This window comes from Phycodurus eques, chromosome 7, assembly GCF_024500275.1.
Source record: "Phycodurus eques isolate BA_2022a chromosome 7, UOR_Pequ_1.1, whole genome shotgun sequence".
NCBI classification, from domain to species: Eukaryota; Metazoa; Chordata; class Actinopteri; order Syngnathiformes; family Syngnathidae; genus Phycodurus; species Phycodurus eques.
In genome coordinates this window covers 31,695,942-31,713,824 of record NC_084531.1, presented here as the reverse complement: position 1 = coordinate 31,713,824, position 17,883 = coordinate 31,695,942, and the positions used below count along the sequence as shown (strand labels likewise).

Genomic DNA, 17,883 nt, shown 5'->3' with positions numbered 1-17,883 from the left:
GCAAAAGGGGCACAGCGGATGACTGGTTAGAGCGTCTGCCTCGCAGTTCTGAGGACCAGGGTTCAATTGCCGGCCCCGCCTGTGTGGAGTTTGCATGTTCTCCCCGTGCCTGCGTGGGTTTTCTGCGGGCACTCCGGTTTCCTCCCACATCCCAAAAACATGCATGAATTGGAGACTCTAAATTGCCTGTAGGTGTGAATGTGAGTGCGAATGGTTGTTTCTTTTTATGTGCCCTGCGATTGGCTGGCAACCAGTTCAGGGTGTACCCCGTCTCCTGCCCGATGATAGCTGGGATAGGCTCCAGCACGCCCGCGACCCGAGTGAGGACAAGCGGCTCAGAAAATGGATGGATGGATGGCATGCAAAGGCCCGCGCAGCCTGTGTAAAAATAATGTCTTTGCTCTTCACAGCAATACCTACTTTATTTTTGACACTGGTGCCTCTTGAATGTCGCAAGAGACTCAAATGTCATTAATCGCACTGTCACTGAAATGGTGCCAAAAGTACACAATTAGAAATGACCCCACTTTAACTCCTATGCCGTGTCTGTACAAAAGACCTGAACGAGTCATAATAACAGTCACCGCGTAAAGCCTGCTGGCAAACGCCACCACACCAAAAGTCTTTATTCATGGCACATTGTGACGCACTGAGGACAACCAAACTACAAATACCATAATGCAGTGCAACAGCTGCCTAACCCAACCCCAGACGCCCTGCAATCATTTCGTTGCAGGGTGTACATGCGGCTCGAACGCTGTGCATCTTCTGTTGGTAGTATCTGTGTGAGCAGCTGTTCTCTGGAATTGAAACAAAAAATAAATCACATGAATGAAGTCCAAAGAAATATTCGTCTAACAGCTACAATCATTGAAATTAAGAAAGAAATAAGATCTTTTTCAGAAAAATTTTATTCTGTGAGTTTGGTTTTTGAATTGCACCAGTGTAATACATTTTCCAGCATTTCTAATTGATTGGGACGCACCTTGATTCCTCGTCCCGTGTTTAATTGAACCCTGTCTTGGCAGGACTTTCTGGAGACACTGGAGGACTTGGACCTGAGCTACAACAACTTGGTGGACGTCCCGTGGGAGACCATCTCCATGCTGGTGAGCGTCAACACGCTCAGTCTGGACCACAACCTCATTGAGAGCGTTCCCGAGGGAATCTTCTCCAACCTGCACAAGCTGGCCAGGTGCGCTCGGAAGCTGGCTGTCACCGAGCCGGTCCCGACATTCCCATTAAAATTCTGTTTTTGTGGCCTTTTGTTATGTACAGGCTGGACATGACGTCCAACAAGCTGAAGAAGATCCCGCCCGACCCGCTGTTCCTGCGCATCCCCGTCTACGCCAAGATGAAGGGCTCGCCGCTGACGGCCTTGGTTCTGAGCTTCGGTGGGAATCCACTGCACTGCAACTGCGAGCTAGTTTGGTTACGGCGGTTGACCCGCGAGGACGACCTGGAGACCTGCGCCTCCCCGAGAGACCTCGCTGGGAAGTACTTCTGGACCATCAGAGAGGTTGGCAGTCATCACAGTACAATGAACCCCTGTTTATTGTTGGGGACTCTTTCCAGACCCACTCCCAATAGGTGAAAAGCCGTGATGTAGATAGAACCCGTTTACACATTTATTTTCTGTAGTTTTACTTGTTCAATACCACTTTTTTACAGACCGATACCAGTATGGGTATTCACTCTTGAGTAGGCTACTCACCAATACTGAGTACCGATAGCACTAGTACTGGTCGAGGGGGACTTACTCAATGTCAATTTTTTTAGTCTTATGTATAAGTGGCTGCTATCAGGAGCCTTCACGAGTACCCCATTCCTTGAAATAAGGCCGGTATCGGGCCAATACTGATACCTGGAATCAGTACCAGTTCATTCCTAGTTTTAGCTCTCCCCATGCTTGAACACATTTCACAATTATTATTATACTTATATCTTCAATTTATATAGTGCCTTTCAAAAATCCAAGGTCGCTTTAGAGCAACTAAACTTATTAAAACCCACTTCAAACTATTGAAATGCACTTTGTGCACGAGCTAAGGAGGTAGCGTTAAGTCGGACACAGCGTCTCGCCAACGACATGAGAACAAGACTGACCACCACAAGACACGTCATATGCGTCAAATATTGGATATTAACTAGCTCATTTGAATATCAAATATTGTCCATACCCATATAGCTTGTTTGAATACCCCCCATCTCACTTGATTATTGATTAAACACTTGAGTGGAATATTGATATTTTGTCATTTGAGCATTGAATATTAACCGGCCTCATTTAAAAATTTACCAACCTCATCTAAATGTGTCATTTTATTATTGATTATTGGCCATACTATTTAAATACTGTGGAACTGAAACATTCACAAACAGAAGAAATGTTTCCCATTAAAATGAGTGGAAATGTATTTCATCCGGTCCAGCGTCAGAATGAAGTTATATTTACCTTATTTTTGTGTGCGTGGTCAAAAATCAATATTGTACAATATAGACATACGTTCAAAGACACTTTATTATGGAGATAAAACACGACTGGTTCACAAGCAACTTCTTAGCCTTTTCACATTCAGTACTCTTTATGGTCGCAATGGCTCCCGCAACGCAACATGAAAGCCTCATGGTGCATTGTGGGATGTGGTGGCCACTCTGGGCTGGCGGACAGAAACAATGCTGCTGATCATGCAGTGAAAAACAGCATGCTGACATGCAAATAAATAGCAAGGGGATTTATGTCGAACATGAAGCCTTGCTAACGCTATTATCAGCGAGCTCTCACACCGCAGTTGAAGGTGGAACACCTCTCGGTGCAGTTAGCTGAGACCTGTGTATTCTTGAGCTGCGAGCTATCCGTCGCTAATCATCCGTCGCTAACCAGCCATTGCTGGCCAGCCGTCGCTAGCCATCCATCGCTAGTCATCCGTCAGTCGCAATCCGTCGCGAGCCATCCCTTTCTAGCCACCTGTCTCTAGCGAGCCATCGCTAGACATCCCTCGCTAGCCAGCCGTCGCTAGCAAGCCATTGCCAAAGCAACCTGCACAGTGACATCACAAACACGAAGACCATTCACGTTTTGCTGGTATTTCCTCCGTTTTTTTTATACATTTCATACGTTTAGGCTTCCTTATAACACTGTGGATAGCAGTTTTCAGTTTCTTTGGGGCCATATTGAGGACAAATTTCAAGCAAAAAACAAAGATGCTTGCAATGTGTGACTCATAGAGCCAATGATGATTACGCAGCGCTAGAAAAAGTCCAACTGAGCCTTCCGCATGTCTATGCCAAAACTGTTCGCAAATCCATAATAGTGTGTGAACTGAGGTCATTTTTCTTTGGAAAAAATGGTGCAAAAATTGAATTGTTTGTAAACCAAAGTTCCTCTGTACTAAAAGCGCATTTAAATATCCACCAACTTGATTCTTGACAAATCCCTACATTTTAATATTGACAGCTCATTTGAATGTCAGCCATCTTCAGTTATAGGTCATTTATATATCCTCCATCTCGTTTGAATACAGATTAACCACTTTCCTTGAATATCAACCCTCCTCAGTTAAATTTGAACATTGGAAATCAGCTTGTTTGACTCGATCATTTGAATGTTGCTTAAGCAGCCATTTGAATTTGGATTATTAGCAAGACCATTTGAATGTTAACATTTCAATTGAATACCAGACATCTGAAATAGTGAATGCCGACATAACAGCTCATATGCATAGATCATTTTACACTTGAAACGACTGCGTCCAAGGATGCACATGTCTGGAAACAATGAGTCCCAGCCCTGGAATACAGATACAGTAATCCTCTGCTATATCGCGGTTCTTGCTTCGCTGTCCCGCTATATTGCATATTTTTATTACAGTTGCTACTCTATTTTTTACACTGCAATATTTTTGTCAACCAGTTCAGGGTGTACCCCGCCTCCTGCCCGATGATAGCTGGGATAGGCTCCAGCACGCCCGCGACCCGCGTGAGGAGAAGCGGCTCAGAAAATGGATGGATGAATATTTTTGTGTTATCTATAGCTCTCTCTCTCTCAATATATGATATGTGTTTAGTTTTTTTATTTCCATTTTTTGAGAACGATATATTTTCCCAAAAACTATCACGATTGTATTGATGATTTTTTTTTATGCCACTGATATAGTGAGATTAGAGCACAATAATTCAAGTACATCCATTTTAAGAACAATTAACTCAAAGAATATATTGAACAATGGCATTGTAATGTAGTACAATGAATAAAACATAAATAAAACACAGATGCTCTATTCACAAAAATTGCACTGAACAAATATTAAAACAGGCAATATACTGCCAATGACGTTTCTAGTTGGTTACGAAAAAGTGTCAAGTATCATCACATCAAGTCGATCAAAGCGACGAGTTTTGATTGTCGGCGTCTTAACACGCTCTATGGGTCCAGCAAATGCATAGTTACCTTCTCATTTGAATATCATCTGCCTCATATGAATATTCTTCCAGCTCCTTTTATTGATGAAGCACATTGTCATTTGAATATTAAGCAATCGCTTCTAAATACAACCATCTTGTTTGAATATTTACCAACTCATTTGATTATCTCCTCTCTCTCACCACCATTTGTGCACCTACTACAGGAGGAGTTTGTGTGTGAGCCTCCGATGATCACTCGCCACACATCCAAGATGTTTGTGATGGAGGGCCAGGAGGTGAGCCTGCGCTGCAAGTCCATGGGCGACCCGGAACCGTCCACCCACTGGGTGAGCCCCGAAGGGAAACTGATGGGCAACACGTCGCGCATTGTCTGCTACGATAACGGCTCGCTCGACATCCTCAAGGCTTCCGTCAAGGTTGGTTCTCTCGAGAGCCCTTTCTGCGGGGACAACGCTTTCCCGCTCACACACTCTCCTCTGATCTGCCGCAGGATTCGGGAAAGTTCACGTGCATCGCGTCCAACGCAGCCGGCGAGGCCACGGCGCCGGTGGAGCTGGTGGTCAAACCCTCGCCGCATTTCGATCCCAAGCCGGAGGCGGACCCCGGGCCCTCGGACATCGCCACGTCCATCAAGTCCAACACAAGCTGGGGTCAGGCACACGTCACCCAGCCGCGGGTCAGCGTGTCCGAGCTCACGTCCAGCAGCGCCCTCGTCACGTGGCCCGCGCAGAACCACATTCCCGGCGTGCGCACGTACCAGATCCAGTACAACAGCTCCGCCGACGACGTTCTCATCTACAGGTGGGCATCCCTTAGCAGTGTGTCGCTGTTAGACGGCACGATCGCCCCAATATCAGACAGCCCAGAGCAGCGTGTGCCACTTGGACATCCTCATCTATTCTGTAAAAAAACATTTTGGAGAGGGGTAAATATCCATCCATCCATTGTCAACACCGCTTATCCTGGTTAGGGTCGGGGGGCGCTGGAGCCTATCGGCGAAAGGCGGACTACGCCCTGAACTGGTTGTCAGTCGGTCACAGGGCACATGTAGACACGGACAACCATTCGCACTCAGTTTCACACCGTCACTGAGTGGGAACTGAACCCACGCTGCCCGCACTAAAGTCCGGCGAGTGTAAGGTAAACATAATCCATGAAAATCATCTTAAATTGACATCATTAGTATTGATAATTGAGTACTTCCCAAATGCCAGTACTCAGGGGGCGTGTGCGTTTTTTTTAGCGGTAAATGAATGAGCCGTCGTCAGTGGGCAGTTTTCACGTGTGGCTCGTACATTCCATCCGCTGCGTTTTCGCCAGATTCAATATGATAAATGGCATCGCCCGTCCGTCTGTGACGATTACTCTGATTGGCTGTTAGCTCGATAATCAGCACAAACAAGCGACAAATAAAAATGCACTACATCGTAAAACAAGCTTAGCTAAATGTTGATCATTACTTCAATTTGTTCCCGCTTGTACAACTCCAATTCCAACGAAGTTGGGACGTTGTGTTAAACATAAAGGGGCTTCAGCTGCCCCCTGCTCCATTGTGTTCCACTAACATGTGTATGTGTTCACTGTGATGGGTTAAATGCAGAGAACAAATTTCGTGTGCATGCATGCGTGTTCATGACAATAAAAGATTCTTCTTCTTCATAAATAAAAACAGAATACAATGATTTGCAAATCATTAGCAACCTATATTTAATTGCATACACTACAAAGACAAGATATTTAATGTTCAAACTGATCAACTTTATTGTTTTTAGCTAATAATCATTAACTTACAATTTTATGGCTACAACACGTTCCACAAAAGCTGGAAACAGGCTCATGTTTACCACTGTGTTACATCACCTTTTCTTTTATAACAACATTCAATAAACGTTTGGGAACTGAGGACACTCATTGTTGAAGCTTTGTAGCTGGAATTCTTTCCCATTCTTGCTTGATGTACAGCTTCAGCTGTTCAACAGTCCGGAGTCTCCATTTTCAATGGGGGACAGGTCTGGACTGCAGGCAGGCCAGTCTAGTTCCCGCACTCTTTCACTACGAAGCCACGCTGTTGTAACATGTGCAGAATGTGGTTTGGCATTGTCTTGCTGAAATAAGCAGGGGCGTCCATGAAAAAGACGTTGCTTGGATGGCAGCATGTTTCTCCAAAACATATAGGTACCTTTCAGCATTAATGGTGCCCTCACAGATGTGTAAGTTACCCATGCCATTGGCACTAACAGAGCCCCATACCATCACAGATGCTGGCTTTTGAACTTTGCGGCCATAACAGTCCGGATGGTTCTTTTCCTCTTTGGCCCGGAGGACACGATGTCCACAATTTCCAAAATCTATTTGAAATGTGGACTCGTCGGACCACAGAACACTTTTCCACTTTGCATTGGTCCATCTTAGATGAGCTCGGGCCCAGAGAAGCCGGGGGCGTTTCTGGGTTTTGTTGATAAATGGCTTTTGCTTTGCATAGTAGAGTTTCAAGTTGTACTTACGGATGTAGCGCCGAACTATATTTACTGACATTGGTTTTCTGAAGTGTTCCTGAGCCCATGTGGTGATATCTGAGCAATATCTGAGCAATTCAGGGAAGCTCCTTTTATACCCAATCATGGCACCCACCTCTTCTCAATTAGCCTGTTCTGTGGGATGTTCCAAACAGGTGTTTGATGAGCATTACTCAACTTTCTCAGTCTTTTTTGCCACCTGTCCCAGCTTTTTTGGAACATGTTGCAGCCGTAAAATTCTAAGGTAATGATTATTTGCAAAAAACAATCAAGTTTATCAGTTTGAGCATTAAATATCTTGTCTTTGTCGTGTATTCAATTAAATATAGGTTGACCATGATTTGCAAATCATTGTATTCTGTTTGTATTTATATTTAACACAACGTCCCAACTTCATTGGAATTGGGGTTGTGTTATGAGTGTGTCGGGCAAGGTCAGCAGGCAATATGCGCATTTTATGTAATAAAACCGTGACTGTGGCTTGTATGGAAAACAATTAATTCTCGGCGATGCTCACTGAAACGTAAAGTGAAAATGTGAAAGCTGTCTGTGTAGGGATCTCACTGGTTGGCTAGTTGAGTCTTTCTGTACGTCTTTTGGCACTGCCAAAATAGGCAGACTTATATCAGTGAAATAAATATGCTTTGAGGGAACAGAAATATTGAGGAACACACAATATAAAAGCTATAATGTGGGGGGCACGTGCTCACCCGCTCGGCCGCTGTGGCTAGAATGTAATCAGAAATATGTGGTACACATTATCCAAATTTTTTATTTTATAGGTAGTGAATTATGTAATTCTTCAGCCAAAATATATGGTTTTAAATTCACCCAATTAAAGTGGCCACAAATTGTTACACGAAATTTATTGGGTAAATCCTATAGGTTCTTATTTACAGTGTACAGAACAGACGCAACGCCGCACTGTGAGATAGTTAGGCATCGTCATCTACAAGTCAGGCGCGCCACAGCACTTTGTGCTATTTAGGCACATGGAGTCACATGATCCAACATCTTAACAACCTTTATAACAACCTGACAAAAATTTATTGATTGATGTTTTGGCTTTGCTCCAAACTCCTCTCACTGCAGGATGATACCAGCCAATCACAAGTACTTCCTGCTAAGCGACCTGGCGTCCTCCCGCGACTACGACTTGTGTGTCCTCGCCGTCTCCGATGACGGCGTCACCGCCTTGACCGGAACCAAGATGGTGGGATGTGTCGCCTTTGCCACGGAACCGGAATACGGACGATGTCACTCCATACGTGACCAGGTAGGGGCCGCTCATCGCCTCTCACACACACACACACACACACACACACACACAAACAGGGCACATTCACGGTCATCTTTGCTTCTGCAAAGTTGCAAAGTGTAACAAAGTTCATTATATTTGACTTTAATGTAATCCCGCTTAATACATAAAGCATAAAGTGGACATTTGCTACATTTGTGATAGTAATAATTTAGCCATGTAGACGGTTCATTTGCGACACGTCAATGACCTGACGTCATCTTAGTAGACGTCTCAATGAAATGACGTCATCGAGGAGCAAACATTCCTGCCTCCTCCTGCATCGCTCCTCTGTCAATATCCTGGCTCCTCAATTGAATTTCTGGTGAGGAGCTAGGAAGTTCCAAATATTGAAATGTGATGGACCCATAGAGCGTGTTAAGACGCCGACATTTGTGTTTTCGATGTTGTTCAGTTTTTGGGCGGCACCATGATCCTGATCCTGGGTGGCATCATCGTGGCGTCCGTTTTGGTTTTTATCTTCATCCTGCTGATGAAATACAAACTGCACAGCAACCAGGACCACAAACACAACGCCAACGCCCGACACGCCCACGTCTGCTCACAGACCAATGGGGGCGGAGCCAACACCCTGCCACCTGTGGGACAAGGTGATGGGGGGGGTAGATTTAGCACTACTTTTCCAAATAATTTAACTGCTTTTGATATTTGAGTGGGGAGTTTGAAAAACTTTTGAAAACTTGTGACTCAAGTGTTAAAAAGCAGGCATTTTGCGGTGATAAATGAGTGGTCAGCAGTGCTCTTGTCGCCCAGCAGGTGCTCACAAAGGCTGCCGACTGTCGCCTGTCGTGGATTTAAACGCCGCCCACGACGACGGCGACGACGACGCCTCGCAATAACAAACATAATGAACTGTCAATCAAATCCAATATTCCACAGCCCCTCCCCGTTTTTCTTTTGGTTTGCCGCTGGCGCCCGGAGCCGAGCCGGGCGGGGCAGTGAGGAGCGACGCCCGGCACTGGTGAGTTCAACACACAAAGCACCACACAGCAGTCATTGTTTTATCATTGCATTATTTTTTTTTTTTTTTTTTTTGTATTGTATGTTCATTTTATTTTTGGTTTTATCATTGTCACAATGTGCCCTGCGATTGGCTGGCAACCAGTTCAGGGTGTACCCCGCCTCCTGCCCGATGATAGCAGGGATAGGCTCCGGCACGCCCGCGCGGGACCCTCGTGACGAGAGGCGGCTTAAAATCTTTTTTTATTTTTGCATTTTTAACTATATTTTAATAATAAGCATTACATTTCAGTGTATTGATAAACATGACATTGTATGCAAATAATACATATTGACCGCTGATGTAGAGTCAGTATTTTTCACAATGGAGCAACACTGCCTCCTGCAGCTTTGTCCTCTTTGCAGGTGCCTTCCTGGTCACAAGGTCTACGTGACGATCCCTCTGTCCCCCCAAACTCAGAAACAAAGGGGGTTTACACCAGATGGTCTGGTCCAACGAGGATTTCTTTGGACTTTTTAGATGCCCCGACGCCGCTCGACCCCTTCGGCAGTATCCGCGACGCCAAAGTAAACAATGTCCCGGAAAGAATATTATTCCATGAAGAACTTTCCGCAAGCGACATTCTGTAAAGAGCAGCCAATAAGGAACGTTCTGTGAAGAACGTTCTACTAAAAACGCTCCATAAGGAATGTTTTGGAAGAAGGTTCTGTGAAGAACATCCCCGCTGAAGGAGGTCTTCGAGTCTTCATATTTGTGTCACTTTCTGTCTAGCTCTATAGTGTTTGAAAGGGTTTGAACAGGTTCTGGAATGAACAATCTAACTAAGAAGTTCTCCGTCAGCTAATCATGTTCAGCACACTGGAGCTCTTCTTGGTTGCTTTGATACTCAGCACAACACTTCACCCTGTTTGCTTTCACTGAAAGACAAATGTGGGACTTGTAAAGAAAGAAATAAAAAAATTATTTTTATTGGAAAAGCTGTTGACACGCATGCACATTCTTAGCCAGGGAGATGAGGGTGGCGGGGCCATTTTGTCACACGACTGTGAGCACCCATAGTGCCTTTACATCGAGACGGCGGTGTTGGCGGGCGAGACCTTGACCGCGGCGGCGTCCCCAAAGCCGATGAGTCTGTAGAAGCCACTCCTGATCTCTGCCGTGCGGACGCCATAGATGATGGGGTTGGCGGCGGCTGGGATAAGGATGTAGAGGAGCCCCATGGCGCTGTTGGCGTCAGTAGGGATACCGAGACCGAGGTTGTGCGACAGGAAGGTGACACTGCCCACCAGGTAGAAGACCATCATCACCATCAGGTGGGTGCCGCACGTGTGGAAGGCCTTACGACGCTCATCCCCGGGGGCCGCTGCCCGCACCACGGCGCCCAGGATCTGAGATAGCAATCAATCAATATTTATTGGTAAAGTAAACATTTTATGTCACACGTACATCCAAGTGGCAAAAGCCCAAGCCATCTCCGATGACACTGTTACTCTTCCATGTCATTTGACCAGGGCAAATAAAACTTATATCCTTGTTTTGTTTCTAAATACATATGAATATGTTTGAAGATACATGCTGTAAAAAACGTGCAAAGACTGAGACCAATCTGTTTTTCTTCATCTTTTTTTGTTGGCTTTTGTGGGCGGGGCTAAAAGCTAGCCCTTTGACATCAGCGGGCCGGGGCGTATACTTTCTAGCATGAGGCCCTCCTCCAGTATATAAACACCAAGCACCCTTATTCCATGCAGTGGCCATTCAGTAGAATTGCCACTTCCGCATTCATTCATCCATTTCTATGAGTATAGCATGCAATTTTGCAAGAACATTTTTTTTGGTTCTTTTGCTTACACTTTAAACAATTATTTTTGCCTTCTTCTCTACGACCATAGTTTGAAGTTGTGAAATGTTATTCCAAAAGATGTTACATGAGGTAAATGCTGGCCCTAATTTACATTTCAACAGGTAAGTTGGTTCAAACCCTTCTTGAGCCATCGCCTTATCATCATTCAAAAACAGAAGTGGTGGAAATTCCGACATAGTTAACATGCTCATTGAGGGACTGGCCAATGATCTGACTTTTGCTCTTTTGACGCTGAAATGGCTCTAGAGCTGACGTTAGCTGTCAGGTGAGACTCAAAGACAACCTTAGCAAAAATTTTCTACATACTTTTGAGAGAATGTATTCCTTGATGATAGAGGGTTAGTTCCCAGGCTGTGCCTTTTAGAAGTGGCTACTACATCTTGAAAATGTTTTCTGTACAATTATTTACATTATCTGCTGGATATATTGAGGGTTGTTTTTTTGGGGGGGCATATTTGGCAGCATGTTTTTGTCATGGTTTTCAGTGGAGGTTAGCGGTAGTTACTTGCGGTTTTGCCATCTGGAGGTATCGCCCAGCTATTATTTACAAACATTCCGAGATGGTGACTAAGAGGGAGTTCAAACCTTCAAGTAGGAGAAGATGATGAGCGGGATGTCCACGCCCACGAAGCATGCAATAACAGCCACGCCGGCGGCGGCGCTACGGTCGGTGTCGCCGCACGCCAGGCTGACCAGCGCCATGTGGTCGCAGTAGCAGTGGTGGATGACGTCAGAAGCGCAGAACCGCAGCGAGCCCGCCAGGCCCACCAGAGTGGCCATGACGGCGCCGCTTCGGGCCAACGTGAAGAGCGTCAACGTGACCAGCGCTCGCCAGCCCACCAGCTGCTTGTAGCGCAGCGGGTGGCACACGGCCACGTAGCGATCCAGCGCCATGGCCAGGAGCAGGGTGGACTCGATCGAAGACAGGAAGTGAGTGGCAAACATCTGCGTCAGGCAGCCGGGCAGGGACACGCGGTTCTGGTCTACAAGCAGACCCACGACCGTGCTGGGGACGATGGCGCTAATGGCCAGGAGGTCCACCACGCACAGGGAGCAGATCAGCAGGTACCTGAGGACATGGTACACAGTGCATTGGTAGATGCAACACAGTACATTGGTACATGGTTGTGTGGTACATTGACTTATGAGTGCCCCAACGCGTCTTTCCAATTACGAACCGTCGGTTTCTCAATTGTTTTGCTTGGTGTTGCAGGCCAACAAGTGAGATTCTGATATGCCACCGCTTGAGCGAATGGAAAAGATAATGGAGCAATTGAGGGAATACGATGCCCTGGCATTTGGGCAAGTAGAGCCACAGTTGCCAATTCAACGGGATAGTCAAAATATAAAAAAAATTACAACACTTGCAAGGAGAAGACGCTCTCACTTAAACTCACCATGTGGTAACTTCTCCAACAAGATGGAATCCAGGTGCTTGATGGCACTCACTAGGCCACGCCCCTCTTAAAGGCACACCAACACAAATATGCAACAGTATGTTTGACTTTGAGCTTTGGTCTGGTACACGCTTCAAGATAATGGGGGTGCTTTGGTCCCGATTTTGCCCCTTCCTGACCAAGAACATCATATGGCAGATTTTTTTGTATTTTACAAGATGATCCTAGAAAATGATCCTTTGGTCTGAGGTGTGTTAAGAGTGAATTTGTCCCGATAATCAGGTCCCAAAAAGGTCGGGGCCAATCTTCAGTATTGAACATGTTCAATATTTATCAGCAGAAATCTTCGTGTGTGGGGAAAACCGACGACTCCCGAGTCATGACTCTGTAAATTGTGAATCTAGCCAATCAAGAACTAACCTGAATGAGGAAGAAGAAAGCGTCGGTACAGTAGATAAAAACAAACGTGTCCTACCCGATGTGGTATTTTGTGGAAGAGGGTTCACCAGATGGCAAGTAGTACTGTATTTTCTAAAGCACGACTTTTTATCGACGACATCAGTGTTCTACAACACTCCTGCTTCCGGTTCCTTCGGCAACACTCAAAATAAACATATCCAGTCGTGTTTCTTATTTTTTGTTTTTGTTCGATGACGAGTGATAGAAGATTGAAGATTTCTGTCTTGTAGGACTGGATTCGAGATCGGTGGTGGATAATAATCCTTATTGTGTAGGGTTCTGTGTTGAAATTATCGGAGCACACCACACACAATACAACTAATACTAAACTAACTAGGGTTAGGTTAGGGTTAACGACTAAAACCAGATTTTTTTATCTTCATGCATGTGCTCTATAACAGATAATCTTTTAAGATTTGAAAAATCTTTATGTCTGTATGAGGCCCTAATGACACTTTACAGCACTCGTTTATTTCTTTACATTCTCGTTTGTATTTGACAATACTGTGCTATAATTTTTAATACTCAAAAATGGTAGCGGTTTCTGGGGGGTTGGAAGATTAATGGTTTTTCAATTTAAGGCAATACGAGTAAATTGAGTTCTGTGCTTGGTCACGGGGCAAACTATACTTGTAAATCAAGCTACAACTGTACATGGTGCATGGGTACAGTGAACCCCGTTTCTCGCAGCAGGATGTGCCGTAGCTGAAAACCTACGATATGTAAATACCTTTTTGAATATATTTTTGGGCGGCACGGTGACCGACTGGTTAGCACGTCCGCCTCACAGTTCTGAGGACCCGGGTTCAAATCTGGCCTCAACTGTGTGGCGTTTGCATGTTCTCCCTGTGCCTGCGTGGGTTTTCTCCGGGTACTACGGTTTCCTCCCACATCCCAAAAACAGGCATGCTAGGTTGACTGAAGACTCTCTGTTCGGCTGTTCGGTCAAGCAGAATGGAAAATCTGTATCCCTTTTATGCCAGAAAAGTTTTACTGTGTCACAGTGGAGTTTTTAAGCTTCCGCTGTGGTATTATAATTGAGGTTTATTGAGAATCAGATTTGATCAGTCGAACAGAACAAAGTTTCTAGAAGGGAGAGAGAAACAAAGACAAAAGACAAAGCACTAATTGTAAACAGGATGAGAGAAGTAAATCATTACATTATCTACAACAATGAAACATTAAATATGAGTGTTGCATGGGGCTGTAGTGCTACACCCTGTGAGGGAAGAACAGGACAAGATGGAACAGGACAAGGATAGGAGAGGAAGCATGCAGGACAGGACATTGAAGACGCTCAAATGCGCATCCGTAGGTGTGAATGTGAGTGCAAATGGTTGTTTGTTGATATGTTCCCTACGACTGGCCAGTTCAGGGTGCACCCCACCTCTCGTCCGAAGTTAGCTGGGATAGGCTCCAGCATGCCCGTGACCCGCGGCAGGAGAAGCGGTACAGAAAATGGATTAATATATATATTTTTGTCACAAATGTCCGCTTTATGCTTTACCTTTTAAGTGGGATTACATTAAAGTCAAATATAATCGACACTGTTACTCTTTACAATCTTGCAGATGCAAAGACGATCGTGATTGGTCAATCCCAAACCCGTACTGTCCTGTCCGATCCTCGCTCCTCAATGCGCGTTTAAAACAATTGAGTACTACTAGATCAAGTACCACTCTTTGAGAATCATTGCAGAACAGTATTTATACGTAAATAAGGTTTTTAAAATTAATTAATGAATTTAAGTGCAGTCCGAAAAAAAAGTGCGAAGGGGCCACAATGGATATTACTTGGTACATAGGTATCTTGTGCACAGATGTCAGGTACATGGGGCTGTGAAGACGCTCCACGCTGACGATGACATAAATTAGAAGCGCGTTGCCCAGCAGCGCCGAGGCAGAGGCGGCCACCAGCGGCGGCGCCAGAACCCAACGCCGCTCGTCCAGCGTGGGGAACCCTCGGAACACGAAGGTGCCGTGCGACGAGTTCTCAGCAGACATCGTGCTGCAAACGACACCACAATTACTCGGGAACCGACCCTCCGTTATGAATGTTCAGAGAAGAATGTCCTGTAAAGAGCATTCTGTCAAGAAAATGTTATAAATGAAATATAAAACATTCTGTTAAGAATATTTTGTAATGAGGGTTCTGTAAAGAATGCTCTACACCGCGTTCCAAGTTATAATGCAAATGATGTTTTTTCTGTGATTTTCCTAACGAGTCATCGCAAATGACAGTCAGCATAATTTTCAAGTCCATCCATCCATCCATCCATTTTCTGAGCCGCTTCTCCTCACAAGGGTCGCGGGCGTGCCGGAGCCCATCCCAGCTATCATCGGGCAGGAGGCGGGGTACACCCTGAACTGGTTCAAGTCATCGTATATATTTCATTAACTAATATAATTCAAATGTTGTTGAACAAACCTCCCAATGATGTTTCAAGCTTTAGATTTAAAATGCCCCACACCAAATTATTACACACAACAAAGTGTGTGACGCACAGGCAATTGCAGAGTTTGCGTGTTTTGTTTCTAAAGAGGCAGAAGACCCACAGGAATAATGTGAAAATGTCCATCCACACACCCCTCCCCCTGTTAACAATTACTTTTCAAAGGGGAAAAAAGTTTGATCACTTGGTCAGCCCACCCGACGCCATATAAAACATTCTTTAAAGAAGGCTTTATTTGGAATTTTCCCAAAACGAACCCTTTCACGACCGCTACGCTAACTCACACTCAAAACAAAGGGGTACGTTAGCTGCAAAAGGTTAGCCACTGGGCGTGGTGGTCTGCTAGACAAAATAGAACTGCCAACACCAAAGTGCTCCGCAATTCGTTCTTCTCAGGCAAAAACAAAGAAGCACACTAGTTGCAGCCGCTAGCACGTTTTTCACACTGTTAAGGAAAAGAAATCGTCATTTGAACTATTACGCTAATTTATGCCAAATGTCTTTTGATCTTGCTAACTGCTAGCAAAAGGGATTGAGAGAAAGCGAGCGGTGGCCTGCAACACGTACCTGCCGTCTGTCCACAAGAGTCGTCCGCCACGCGAAGGAAAATCTCGGCTCCGCGTTTCATCTTATAGGAGAGTGTCCAGCGTCCCATTGGGACGAGCGGCAGCGCTCCGATTGGTCATCACCAGTCGGACCGAGCCCAATCAAACTCTGGGGTGTTGTCACGGAAATGTAGGGATGCAAATCTTACTCATGAGAAACTTGCAACATAGCACACGGCTGTTAATTAGTCGAACGAGTGTCCTGCTTGAGAATCGACGCGTCCGGCACCAACGATTTGGCAACGAGTCTTTTCCTTCAAGCCGTGCTAATTGCATAACGCTATGCTAACAAGCTATCACAGGAGACCAGAGCAACCAGGGTTGTAGCTCGGCGTAGTGGAATATTTCCAAACTCCGTCTGCTTTTCTTCGTATGTAAATGAAGCTGCATAATAAGACGCAATTGGCGACTGTTCGCCACAGTCGCGCAAATTTGCAAGAGTAAAAAGAAATCAAAATGGCAGCCGGCGTATGTGAGTAGATGTGATGTTGAAAATGTATTTTTGACAATCAAGATTTTGTACACTGAAGCAAACACCATCAGATAAAAAAGATGTGCAAATATGTAAATAGAAGCAAAAGTTTTGACATGGCTGGCGTTCTCGTCACGCGGCACGTGACTGACGCGTTCGACGGGGTCGCCGACAACCCGTCTCGTCGCACGAGGCGACCGGTCGCATCCGGAGGCTTCATGATGGCAGCTGGCAGGCGGCCATTTTGGATGTTTGTTTGCTCGTGGGGACGTCGACACGTCGTTAACAGGCTCCTGAGGGCAACCGGTCGGCAGACGGCGACGCGTTTGTCCCTCGACCATTCCCCAAAGGAGATGAACAACAACAACTTCAACATCAACAACCTTCCCCGGGAGACCAATCAGTGTAGCGACCGCTGTGCGTAGACGCAATCGTTAAGTCGTTTAGCCCGCTCACTCACCCTTGCTCAAAGCGTCAAGTTAGGGTTTCAAATTCGGCTGAGCCAGTTGTGTTCAAAACAATAGCAGTGTGTTTAAAAAGGTGAGTAAACATCAACATTCTTCAAATAAATTGTATTTTAATGAACAAAATGCATTGGAGACACTGCACATTGAATTTAAAAGCAAGAAAATTGGAAAAAGTAATTGAATTTGATATTTTACAGAAAGTCAAGAAATGTTAAAAAAAAAAAAAATAGCAGTGTAGCAGCACTCAAGAATGTACTCTATAAAATAAGAAATGCTTGAAGATTCAACTTTCCTGAGAATCATAAACTAATATTTAGTTGCATAACGTCGGTTTCTGATAACTACATCACATCGGTATTGCAGCCCAGGACATTTGTACTATGTTCCACAATTCCTCTGCATTTCTCGGTTTTGCCTCATGAACAGCATTTTTTATGTCAGCCCACAAGTTTTTCCATGTGATTAGGGTCCGGGGAGAGTGCTGGCCCCTCCGTTACTTGAATGCTGTTTGTCTGGAACCATGATTTTGCTCGCTTGCTGGTGTGGTTGGGGTCATTGTCTTGTGTGTGGATATACAGTATATATGGATATATTAATATATATCCATCAATTTTCTGTACCGCTTTATCCTCACAAGGGTCGCGGGCGTGCTGGAGCCTATCCCAGCTAACTTCGGGTGAGAGGCGGGGTACACCCTCAACTGGTCGTCAGCCAATCGCAGGGCACATAGAAACAAACAACCATTCACAGTCTGGTTTGGTGCCGCTACAAAAAAGGACCAACTCCGACTGCAACGGACAATCAAAACTGCTGAAAGGATTGTCGGTACCCCCCTACCCGCCCTTGAGGACTTGCACGCTCCCAGAACTAAGACAAGAGCGTGCAAAATCCTCTCGGACCCTCCGCATCCCGGTCACCGGCTCTTCCGGCTCCTTCCCTCAGGTAGGCGC

The 17,883-nt window shown here is 45.3% G+C and overlaps 2 protein-coding genes across 4 annotated transcripts in view; one reads left to right on the top strand and one right to left on the bottom strand.

Moving 5' to 3' along the window:
• si:cabz01090165.1 (uncharacterized protein LOC100333421 homolog) overlaps positions 1-10,243 on the top strand; it is a 47,581-nt gene extending 37,338 nt beyond the window's left edge. The window contains exons 5-12 of one of the 3 annotated variants that reach the window (XM_061681662.1): positions 1,029-1,195; positions 1,279-1,519; positions 4,629-4,841; positions 4,916-5,226; positions 8,034-8,217; positions 8,654-8,849; positions 9,016-9,220; positions 9,608-10,243. In XM_061681662.1, coding sequence (XP_061537646.1) covers positions 1,029-1,195; positions 1,279-1,519; positions 4,629-4,841; positions 4,916-5,226; positions 8,034-8,217; positions 8,654-8,849; positions 9,016-9,098 — 1,395 coding nt within the window. In that variant the 3' untranslated portion in view covers positions 9,099-9,220; positions 9,608-10,243. Of the gene's footprint in view, positions 1-1,028; positions 1,196-1,278; positions 1,520-4,628; positions 4,842-4,915; positions 5,227-8,033; positions 8,218-8,653; positions 8,862-9,015; positions 9,221-9,607 lie in introns of all 3 variants that reach the window. The other 2 variants (XM_061681661.1, XM_061681660.1) reach the window with 2 other exon arrangements.
• LOC133405385 (olfactory receptor 52L1-like) lies at positions 9,972-14,940 on the bottom strand. The gene is made up of 3 exons (XM_061682266.1): positions 14,768-14,940; positions 11,667-12,150; positions 9,972-10,608 (listed from the first exon to the last, which is right to left on the bottom strand). The coding sequence occupies exons 1-3, from the start codon at positions 14,938-14,940 to the stop codon at positions 10,285-10,287; spliced, it is 981 nt and encodes a 326-aa protein (XP_061538250.1). The 3' UTR covers positions 9,972-10,284.
• Positions 14,941-17,883: the final 2,943 nt, after the last annotated feature.